This window comes from Lontra canadensis, unplaced genomic scaffold (assembly GCF_010015895.1).
Source record: "Lontra canadensis isolate GAN:19392208 unplaced genomic scaffold, GSC_riverotter_1.0 scaffold24, whole genome shotgun sequence".
Classification (NCBI taxonomy): Eukaryota; Metazoa; Chordata; class Mammalia; order Carnivora; family Mustelidae; genus Lontra; species Lontra canadensis.
In genome coordinates, this window is record NW_022631018.1 from 11,789,547 (window position 1) to 11,802,168 (window position 12,622).

A 12,622-nucleotide genomic window follows, 5' to 3' on the forward strand; every position below is an offset into this window, starting at 1 on the left:
TTAATGAGTTTTTCCTAAGGAAAAAAATACTCTAATCGCATTTTAAGATCATTCATTAAATTACTCCAATTCTTCTCAAGCAAATAAATGCACGTAACCATGAGAGACTATGCACTCTGAGAAACAAACTGAGGGTTTGGAGGGGCATGGGGTGGCAGGTTGGATGAGCCTGGTGGTGAGTATTAAGGAGGGCACGTATTGCATGGAGCACTGGGTGTGGTGCATAAACAATGAATTTTGGAACACTGAAAAAATATAAAATGTTTTAAAAATGCATGTATGCTATGATTCCATATATTTTTTCACAAACTGGCTGCAGAGATATTTGAGCAGGTTATAAATCAAAGTGCAATTATTCATCACAGCCTCTTGAATCACGTAACACTACAGACCGTGTTACTTATTTGGCTACTTCAGGGGTATCAGAGATAAAATTATTTTGGCAAATAACTGTATAATAAAATTTCCTTTTTGTAATCTAAAACTACACTTGCCAAGATTTCTAAATGATTTTATATTCTAATATTCTATAAATATTCGAAAGCAAATCTTTGATGATAACCAAGTTAATTAAAAAGTTCTACTCTTGAGACTACCATACCACAAGCTTGCCCTAAAATAAGAAAAATTGGCAATTTACAGGAGATTTGACCACAGGAGTAAATTTCAGTCCTGCTCCAGTTACATTGTAACACTTAGTCTAATATAATTAATGACTGGTATATAGAGACTATTTCTCATGGAGAAATGCCTCTGGGGGGGAAAATGTTAATTCCAATGTCAAACACAAAGGGAACAGGTAAGACTACACTCAGAAGAGAGAGAATGATATGTCAGGCTGTCAATGAAAATTAGGCAAAATTTTGCTATACAAAATCTGGTATTTGGACACTATTCTGCATCTATAGATTTCTACGTTTATAACAAAATACAGATTTTTAAACCCACTGAGCCACCCAGGTGCCCCAAAATACAGATTTTTAAGCAATCCGTAACTCTACAGAGTTACACCTCCCTACAACAGAAAACACTATCAGAGTGGATTTAAGTTCTTATTACCTAAAAGCTTTCAAAAATCCATCACAATAAACTGCTCTACATTTGCTACCCAAGTACGTGATTGTGTTTAATTTACTCCTACAAATTTTGCTGACAAACCTATGTAGAGTATGTATGAATTGATACATTCATCCCAAAAACCTCACATACATATGGTAAATCCAAGTCAAATACCCCTCCTCTCAATTTAATAGAGCAACTAGCATGTGAAAAGCTCGACATCATGAATTTTAAACAATTCTGACTAAAAGCCACAATAACACGGTTTATATGATGACTCAATACATATTATAAAAGAAATAAATGTCATGAAGCAATAATCCCTCTTATTGCTTGCTTGAACTCCATCATTTTCTATTTTATTAAAGTTTTTAAATGCTGGTTTTAACCCACTAAATTGAGTTTATGATCCACCAACCGATCACGATCTGAAGTCTGAAGCCCGCTATCATACTCTGCAAGTGTGTAAGGGATAGAAAGACAAGGAATGTAATGACACTGTTTGAACCCCTGAACCTGCCTGAAATCAGATAAACTCCATGACTACTAAGTTACACAGCCCTTTACGTACATTTTAGCTAAAGACAGCTTCTTAAGCTGTACTCCCAAATTAGAGATGCACATATATGTATGTTACTCATCTAAAGGCAGTACTAAAAAAAAATGTAGAGCTGAAACACAGTGAGAAAGATTAGCTCCAACTGGGAATTCTGGAGAAGACTTTTAAAATGCAGACTTTTAGACAATTTTGGTATATTAGCTGGACTTCAACAGGTCGACTGGGAGAGGAATGGGCACTGGCATGAAAGGTACCAGGGAGAACAGAAATAAAGGCAAAGAGTAGAGGAGTACAGACAATGTCCAGGACTGGAGGTATTCCATTGAGGCTGAAATATAGGATTTGTGTGTAGGCACAATATTTCCAGTTTATTTTTTAAAAACCACTCTAATCTGTCTAACACGACTGAGAAACCATCTCCCTCCACCTCGACCAATTCCCCTTTCGTTCATTTCCACGGTATAGAACCAGGACTCTCTTTCTTGCTCGACCATTCCCATTAGTTTCCTCCTTACTGGGTCCTCCAGTTCAGGCTTCTCTAGGTAAACTTTTCTCCCTGTACAAGCACCCATCAGTTATTCTCATTTACTACTAGTATCCACCGTTATCTACAAGAGGAGCTGGACAATTTTTCCTGTAAGGACCAGATAGTAAACACTTCAGGCGTGGAAGGCCCAGAGGAAAAAGCCAGATATACAGTAAGATAGAAAACAAATTTCCGCAGATTTTTATTGGCAAAAGAAAAAATAAAATAATAATTGAGTGTGAGTTTTATAATACAAGTGTACTAACAGAAAAATGTAATTATTTTTGTGGGGTAGGAGAGTACAACCGTTGGCTTCATTGGGGCTCAAAGTCAGTGTCCCCCATCATCAGAATCCATGGTAATGTTCCACTGCAAGTGCTGACCTGTAATGAGCTTATGTGTTTCACGTGAAAATGTCTTCGGAATGACGGCTACTGGTATCAATTCGTGAGCGTTTAATTTTAATAGAGCACGTTCCTTACTTGGAAGGCGTCTAGAGAATGCTATTCGATTTTTCTCCTGATACTTGTGTTCAGTGCATGCTGATACACTGCAGATTCGTCACTTCTAACTAACGGTTAGGTGGAAGGTCACACCTGCCGGTCACTGGGTTTTTGAACTATGGACACTTCCTTAGCACATGCATCAAATCCCAGAAACTGCTGCTAACTGTAGTGTGAGCTCAAAAGGTCTATGTGCTGCAAATCTGTGTGGAAATAGAGATCTCATTTCTTTTTACTTTTGATGGCATGAGAATTAGATAAAGCAATTTGACATGACTTGCGATTCCAACAATGTTCGCTGTCAAAATGACTTCGCCACAGTGTAAGTTTTGCATGTAAGTGCTGTTTTGTCTCACAATTTTAGGTAAAACTTATTTTTAAAACATATCAAGTCTACAGGAAAAGCTAATTTCAAAGCTATTGAATATTTTATACTAATGCGTGAGGGTGAGGTTTTTTATTCAGAAATGTTTCGATCTTGGCCCTCTGCAACAAAATGTTGACACTGCAAAAGCACTGAATGGCTGAACGAAGAGCAAGTGAGGACATTCAGCTTTGGTTTCTGACGAAAATTCATGGATATGGTAACACTCGTTTCCGTAAGACTGAATGAAGTCCACCAGTGATATTCCTGGTTCAGTAACAAATGATGGATTCAAGTGTGTGCTGCAAATTACCTGCTGATTAAGGAGACAGTGAATACCCATGGGCTCTGGGCACCGGATATCTTTATGTAACTTGTATGTCTGTCTGACAAAGCCTCTTCCTACTCCACACCCACTTTCACCACTCTCTCTTATAATACGTACTAGCAAATCCCAAGGCAGGTTGTAGCAACGTCTCTGAAAATACGATTGGCTATAATTGTTCCACACCAAGTATTAGTAAAGGCTGATTCCTCAGGACCACAAATTCAGCACGCCTCCTCAAGTCACAACAAAAGAGCAGGACCTGTAACCTCTTCTACCTCAAGAGCCAAAAGCAACTGCTCAAAATCACTTCCTGGTTTTCAGAACAACCGCTCATGCTCCCAATGCTCCCCATTCTTGAAGCAACCGTTCCCCCAAAAGGCGAATACTGTGAGACAAGTTTATTTTCTGTGAACATGTTCCTTTGGCTGCAGCAGTCAAACGTGACTGAATTCACTCAATGCTGGTACATGGCCTTCCTGCATGGCTAACAAACGAGCCACTCAGAAGTTCACTATAGCTCATTTTGGTTTTTGCGAAGAAGTTCTATGGTGAAAAGATATTGTTTTGTATTTTTTACTTTCCTGACTGCTGCCTTCCTGGGAGCTGGGAAGGTCCCGTGGATGCTGGCCGGTCCAGCAGGCCCACTGCGGTGCAGCAGCATAGTCACACCAGGCTGGCATTTAACTTGTTAACAGTATCACCCCCACTGCGCTGTGCCTGCAAAGCGGGCTCGGTGAAGTCTGCATGTGCACTATTAATGACATGAATAATAAAATGTCACAGGATCGCAAGACGTATGCCATCAGAAATGCTATCAAGTTGTTAACTGTCACTGAAATTTGTAGGCTGCTGAGCCCATTGAGAGTAACACACACGTGCAGTGTCTGCGTGTCATGGGGCCAGCTGCAGTCACGTGAGGCCGACTCTGCCATCATCGTGCAAAAGCAGCCACTGACAATGTACAAATCAGCAAGAACAGCTTTGTCCCAACAGAATTTTATGGACACTGAAGTCTGAATTTTATAACACATGTCACAAAACATTTTTTTGATTTTTTTTTTCAAATATGTGAAAATTCTTAGCTCATGGGTTGTACAAAAATAGGTGGCGAGCCAAATTTGCACTGCAGGCCAGAGGTGGCCAAAAACTGATCCAGAAAATAAGGACTGCCTAGGCGATACAACGCTGTTTACCTTCAGGAGCCCTAACCCCCTCCGTGGGTCACGCAACAACTCAAACCCAAAGCACACCAAATTAAACCCATCACCCTCCTTCTGCTCTACATTTTCCCTTCCCAAATATATTTCCCTACTCAATTCATCCACTGCTAAGCACCAAATCCCCCAAGTCAGACGCTGGAAAATTCCGATTCACCCACTCTCTCCTGAGGCCCTCCTCGAACTCAGAATTGGTCCAAGCTCCTCAGCGCACTGCCGTACAGTCTGGAAGCGCCATTCTGTACTCCTTGACGTCTTGCCACTGTGATCACACTGGCTCCCTCAAACACCCCTCTTGTCCCTTGCTGCCACAGACTCCGCAAGGTCCTAAAACAGCCATTTCACATTTGGCTCTGTGAGGGACACCTGAGTGAGCATGACAGAAGGCAGAAGGAAGAAGCTAAGAGACCAGTCAGGGCCGTTCCATTTCTGTATGCTTCACTGTCGAGGCTTACAGATAGAAAGTCATTCTAAAAAATACCCAAGAGTTCCATGACCCAAAAAACCCCACTGTTTTGAGAAACATGGCTGTGAAAGTCTAATTTCCTTACCGTAACATGTAAGGTGCTATATGATGTGACTCTCTCAACTCTCCGTCCCCATCTCCAAACCCCTTATTCTACCCTGCGTCGGGGTGAACATAACAAGCTTCAATCTCCACACTTTGGCTCACCAAGCCCTCTCTGCCACTTCTCCCTTCTTGGTTTAGCTAATTTGTATTTGTCTTAGAATAGTCCTCATTTGAATAAATGTTATACTTTCTTCATCTGAAATAATCTGAAAATATTATTCACCTGATTTTGGATTTATTGTCTGGAACAATAAGAAGAGAGATCTTTTGTCTTTCTTACTCCTGAATCTCCAGAATCTAGAAAACAGTGCCTAGCCGATGGCACATATCCAATAAACAACTATCACATGAATAAGAAATCTTATTAATTTTTTTAAAGATTTTGAGAGATCTTTTGGGACTTCATCAAAATCAAAAGCTTCTGCACAGCAAAGGAAACAGTCAACAAAACAAAGAGGCAACCCAAAGAATGGGAGAAGATATTTGCAAATGACAGTATAGACAAAAGGTTGATATCCAGGATCTATAAAGAAGTTCTCAAACTCAACACACACAAAACAGACAATCATATCAAAAAATGGGCAGAAGATATGAACAGACACTTCTCCAACGAAGACATACAAATGGCTATCAGACACATGAAAAAATGTTCATCATCACTAGCCATCAGGGAGATTCAAATTAAAACCACATCGAGATACCACCTTACACCAGTTAGAATGGCCAAAATTAGCAAGACAGGAAACAACGTGTGTTGGAGGGGATGTGGAGAAAGGGGAAGCCTCTTACACTGTTGGTGGGAATGCAAGTTGGTGCAGCCACTTTGGAGGAGAACAGTGTGGAGATTCCTCAAGAAATTAAAAACAGAGCTTCCCTATGACCCTGCAATTGCATTACTGGGTATTTACCCCAAAGATACAGATGTAGTGAAAAGAAGGGCCATCTGTACCCCAATGTTTATAGCAGCAATGGCCATGGTCGCCAAACTGTGGAAAGAACCAAGATGCCCTTCAGCGGATGAATGGATAAGGAAGATGTGGTCCATATGCACTATGGAGTATTATGCCTCCATCAGAAAGGATGAATACCCAACTTTTGTAGCAACATGGACGGGACTGGAAGAGATTATGCTGAGTGAAATAAGTCAAGCAGAGAGAGTCAAGTATCATATGGTTTCACTTATTTGTGGAGCATAACAAATAGCATAGAGGACAAGGGGAGATGGAGAGGAGAAGGGAGTTGAGGGAAATTGGAAGGGGAGGTGAACCATGAGAGACTATGGACTCTGAAAAACAACCAGAGGCTTTTGAAGGGGCGGGGGGTGGTTGGGGAAACCAGGTGGTGGGTATTAGAGAGGGCACGGATTGCATGGAGCACTGGGTGTGGTGCAAAAAACCATGAATACTGTTATGCTGAAAATAAATTTTAAAAAATTAAAAAAAAAAAAAAAAGATTTTGAGAGAGAGAAAGCATGAGCGGGGGGTGGGAAAGAGTAGCAGAGGGAGAGGGAGAAGCAGACTCTCCACTGAGCAAGGAGCCCTGCAGCACAGGGCTCGCTCGATCCCAGGACCCCAAGATCACAACCATGAGCCGAAGGCAGATGCTTAACCGACCGAGTCACCAAGGTGCCCCTATCTTATCAATTTTATAACCCAGTACACAGTGTTGTATCTGGCACACAGCAGGAACTCAACACACGTATGCTAAAAAACCATGAAATAAAAATTTAGGCCCGAAGATGAAGAGCCTCGAACAGCAGGCCCAGTGATGGCAGGTTCCACCTTCATTTCCTGTTCCTTTCTTTTTATCCCTTCAATCTTCAATTAGTAGCGCTTCTCGGATTTCGATTTTCCTCTGACCTTGTTCCCAACTTCTTCCATCACGTGGTTCATAATGTCCATAGAAAATCAGACGCAGCCTCAATTTTACATGTGGCTCTCTACTTCAAGCAGCACGTGGCCACGTTGAAAAATATGTAAAATTCCAAGCAGTGATAGACTATTACAAATAAAATATACTGGGAAAATCATGAAAAGAAAAATCCTGAGCACCTCTTACAGAATTTAAATGTCTGGATTTAGTTTGGACTTGCTTATGAAAAAGCATAAAAAATTCCAGTAGGAAGCTATCAAATTATCCAGGGCTGGGGGACATATTAAATACACAATTTATACGCTGTGAAATTCAGTGGTTTTCTAAATAAAAACTACATTTAAAAATGCTTAAAAGAGCATAATGCTAAATTCTGCCAATAAAAATGTAATAAAAATATAGAAACATAAAAAGTGATTCTTACTAAGTTATTGTCATCCTGGAAAGCATAATGCAGAGTTGTAATCCATTTATTATCTCCATTCACTAATACATCCCTTTCTTCACGAAAACATGCTGTCTGAAAAGGAAAAACAAATGTTTTTTAATCAGAGGACACTTTATATATATATGTATATATATATTATGCAAACAATGGCTTAATGTGTTTATTATACTTTCAGTCCTAGAAAAGGAAAACGTTTATTATACTTCCTGTCCTGGAAAAGGAATATGTTTATTATACTTCCCGTCCTAGAAAAGGAATACATCCATCTGATATGACTTTTCAACTAGTCAAGCACCCACAGAAAGTGGACAATGGGAATAGTACACTTGAGAACATTTTATATTAAAAAATATTGCTATAGTTTAAAAAAAGGAAAAAAAAAACAGAAAAAAAGCATGCATGCATTTAAGGACTACAGTCCAACCTACCATTTAGATAATATAAACATTAACATTTTGCCATCTCTACTTCTGTTTTTATTTTTAAGAAATAAAATACAAGTAAATTGTAGTCTTCCTCCTCATTATACATTTCCCTACTTCCTCCTGATAAAATGAATAATCCTAGTGCATACTATGCTCTTCCCTTCATATGCTTTGATCACACATGTATGTGTCCAAAACACCACAACTGTTTTACATTTTGAAAGTTTACATGAATGTTATAATTTTATCCACCCTGTTGCAATTTGATTACTTCTTATTCAGTGATGGCTGTTTTCCTTTCAACTGCTATGGCATTTGCTTGTCTGAATATACCAGAATTTATGTATGCAAACCCCAACCAGGAAAACATAGGTTACTTTCAATCTTGTTTTTATGATGTTGCAATGAATATATTTGTACAAATGTACAAGAGCCTCTCCAGGGCATATACTTAGAAGTTGAAATGCTAGCTATAAGCATTCTCCACTTTACTAGACATAGCCAATTTTCTCTCTTAACTGTGTACTGATTACTATCCTCACCCCAGTGTAGAAATCTCCTTTACCCCACCCCACATCCTCAACTGCATCTGGCATTACTGGACTCTTAAATGTGTCAATACGATGGGTGTAAAACCACACCTCAATGTTTTTTGATCAACATATTCCCAATTCTCCATGTAGATAAACAGCTCCACACATGCTTACAGGACATCTGAATTTTGTCTCTGAATTATTTGCTCCCTTTGTCCATTTTCTCTAATAAGCTATCTTTTCCTTTTTGATTTGTGAAAGTTTTAATTTATTCACCGTATTTTCACTATTACAAAGGTACATCTGGAGACACTTAGAAATATATGGCTAAAAAAATAATAATTTTATACAATACATTATTATCTGTCATCTTTATTTAACTTAAAAAATCCACTACGTCAACAAGTTCAAGAAGAACTGAAAGGTAAAGTGAAACCCAAGTCTCCTAAGTCATACCCCATACTCACACGGTCATGTGTGTCCAGAAGTCACCATCAATAACCCTGCAAAGTATCTTCTCAGAAAATTGGTCTCTGTAAGCATGAACATGCGCACGCACACGCACAAACACAATATCCCTGTGGTACCCCATTTCCCCTCGTTTTTCTTTTCTTTATACAAATCAGATCACAGTGCTCTGTAAATTTTTTTTTTCCAAGTAATGATATACTGAACAATTTGTCACACCAGTAGAGACCCACCTACTACCTAATTCTTAACGGCTGCACCATGTCCATGCACGCTGAAAAGCCATCACACAGTATTCGATTGACAGGCAGGGAGGGTTTAGTTACTTATTTGCCATAAAACAAATTCAATAGCCATGATATACAAAACAATTAACATCAATATCCCCTAATTAGGTACCTTAATTTTTTCCATGTATTCCCCAAAATTTTATTTGATCAAATGAAACTTCCAAAGTCATGCATGGAATAGCACCAGAGAAAAATTTAAAAACAATTAAACCTTAAACCAAATAAATGGGCAGGTTGACCTGACAATTCGATTATTAAAATCCACATCATTATGCTTTGGTTCACTTTTGCGGTAAAAGAGAACCACCTGACACACTCACTGCTAAGTCGTATTTTAGAATTTAAGTGACCTACGATTCTCATTTGCTGCTAATGGTTCTGAGTAAAGATGGTCAGAGCCAAAAAGACTCTTTGCTCCTGACTATCTTATTATGACAGCTTTCTGGAATCTCACAGACATTCCAGCTAAATTCTAGTAAACGAATGATTAGGGACTCCAAACTCAACAAAGCTCTAAAGACGTTTTGTCAACAGATTAAACTTTAGTACATTCTCATCTATTCTAAACTGTTTCAGTGAAAAAATAAATTAAAAAATAAATAAAAAATATAAACTATGACCTAAAACTTCAAACACATACGAGAAGAGTACAACCCACTCCTCCCCACAACATCCTCATCAACCAACTTCAACAATGATGTTATTGTTCAATCCTGCTTCATCTACACCCCCACCCCCTCAACCCATCCCTCAACCCCTGTCCAGCACCTTTCACATACCACACTCCCTCCAAGCACAAGAATATGCGTGTGTACACACACAAGGTTTTTTCTGAAGCAAATCCTAGACATCATGTGACTCTATTCATAAGTACTTAGGTATTAAACTATCCCTATTAATGCCTCAGATACTGAGTTCAAAAGCATTGTGTCCTTTTCTGCTTCAGTAGGTCACACTGTCCTCAGTCATCACAACCGGGGATGTGGTGGGTTACGACAATCTACTATAAAAAGGCTGCTACACATCCTACAAAGGACAGGACAGACCGCACAAGGAATCATCTGGCCCCAAATGTCACAAGTGCCACTGCTGAGAAACCCTGTTTCAAATCAGTATTAACCAAACCACGATGCATGTGCACAAGGTTCATCACTCCATGTGGATAAAGGCTATAATAACATCTACTTCTACCTTTAAAAAAAAAACCTAAACAATTTTTTTATTACCATATAATGTATTATTTGTTTAAGGGGTACAGGTCTGTGAATCATCAGTCTTACACAATTCACAGCACTCACCATAGCACATACCCTCCCCAATGTCCATTACCCAGTTACCCCATCCCCCCACCACCTCCCCTCTAGCAACCATCAATTTGTTTCCTGAGTTTAAGAGTCTCTTATGGTTTGTCTCCCTCTCTGGTTTCATCTTGTTTCATTTTTCCCTCCCTTCCCTTATGATCCTCTGTCTTGTTTCTCAAATTCCTCCTATCAGTGAGATCATATAATTGTTTTTCTCTGACTGACTCATTTCACTTGGCAAAACATCTCTAGTTCCATCTACGTTGCTGCAAATGGCAAGATTTCATTTCTTTTGATGGCTGCAATATATATACAATATTCCATTGTATATATATACCACATCTTCTTTATCTATTCATCTGTTAATGGACACCTAGGCTTTTTCCTGAGTTTGGCTACTGTGGACATTGCTGCTATAAACATTCAGATACACGTGCTCCTTCAGATCACTACATACATTTGTATCTTTAGGGTAAATACCCAGTAGTGCAATTGCTGGGTCATAGGGTAGCTCTATTTTCAACTTTTTAAGGAACCTCCATGCTGTTTTCCAGAGTGACTACACCAGCTTGCATTCCCACCAACAGTGCAGGAGGGTTCCCCTTTTAAACCATTTTTTAATATCCTCCTGTAAAAACAGAATATCTAAATAGATGAAAATGTAATAAATATGTAGGAGGGGTTACTGGAGGTCATAGAGCTTCTTCAGATGCTGTCACAGATCAGGAAAAGGGAAGGGACTGCTGAAACACTGAAAAGAGTTTGTGAATGATGAACAGGCAGCGACAGCGACCTCTGTACCCATAAGGTTAGTTAGCAAAACTCAGCTGCCCAGGTACAGAAAGAGAGAGGGTATCCTGCTACCTTCCAATGATGCATGTCTCACTAATCATTTATTTGTGATATATCTTAAATGGAAATAAATGCAGCCAATAGGTCAGGGGTAGATCTTTGGAAAAGTATTTAAAGCATCAACAACACATAGGTAAAAAATCAAGACATTTCGCTGCTTATCTGTAAGTTATTAAACATCACTGGTAGGCTCAGTTTTCCAAAGCTGGATAAGTCATGGCCAGAATAGAGTTTTTTTAAACACGTGTTTAAAAAAGGACTTGATAACTCAAGCACAGAAATACAATTCCACTCTACTTCAAAATGAAGCTCTATGTAAAAATTTCAGTGTCGAATTTCTTCCTAGAAGAGGAAAGTTTCAAGCAGTTTTTTTTTAATTTAATTTAATTTGTGTGTGTTTCAAAAATCATTGTTCATGCACCTCACCCAGTGTTCCGTGCAATACATGCGCTCCTTCAAGTGGTTTAAGGAGAGCTCCTTTTAAATACTGAACCAAGGGCACCTGGGTGGCTCAGTGGGTTAAAGCCTCTGCCTTTGGCTCAGGTCATGATCTCAGGGTTCTTGGATCGAGCCCCGCATGGGCTCTCTGCTCAGCAGGGAGCCTGCTTTCTGCCTGCCTCTCTGCCTACTTGTGATCTCTATCTGTCAAATAAATAAATAAAATCTTAAAAAAAAAAAATACTGAACCAGCTTTGTGTCCCCGAAATAAAACCCACTCAGTCATGTTGTACCCACAAGTCCTTTTACACACTGCTGAATTCTATTTGCTAACATGTTGTTAAGGTTATTTGAATCTATGTTCATGAGGCACTCTGGTCTTTAATTTTCTCTGTATGGTCCCTGTCGGGTTTTCTATGGGAATAATACAGGCTTCACAGAATGAGTGTTGCTTCTCAGGCCCCAAAGTCCACCTCCTCCTCTCTGCCTTGCAGAATCTCCTTAAATTTGTTTTCTATATAATGTCCAGGGTCTTTAAAACTGTTCTTAATGGAAGGGATAGGAAGAAATACATCTATTCCATCTCATCCCAGAAAGGGAATATATATATTAATGTTAATTGAACAAAATAATTTAATTTCCAATTCCTTGTTTTATCTTCAATTTTGCCACTTCTTCTATAATGAAAGCTAACCCAGTGATCCTTCCTTTTTCTTCTAATTCTCCAGAACATACCAACTTCATAGAAAACAGTGCGAACTTTAACTCTATTTTTAAAACTTCTAATGCTGAAACACTAAATGGACTACAATTATGATTTCCATGAAACAATTAGAACAGATTTATTTACTTTCTTACTAATAAGACT

General features: G+C 39.0%; 1 protein-coding gene across 21 annotated transcripts in view; it reads right to left on the reverse strand.

Annotated features, from left to right (window-relative positions):
- The window catches only part of CDC42BPA (CDC42 binding protein kinase alpha), a 324,447-nt gene that overhangs the window by 208,102 nt on the left and 103,723 nt on the right, over positions 1–12,622 (reverse strand). For all 21 annotated transcript variants that reach the window (XM_032862852.1, XM_032862845.1, XM_032862842.1 and 18 more), the window contains exon 4: positions 7,424–7,519. In XM_032862852.1, coding sequence (XP_032718743.1) covers positions 7,424–7,519 — 96 coding nt within the window. The remainder of the gene's footprint in view (positions 1–7,423; positions 7,520–12,622) is intronic.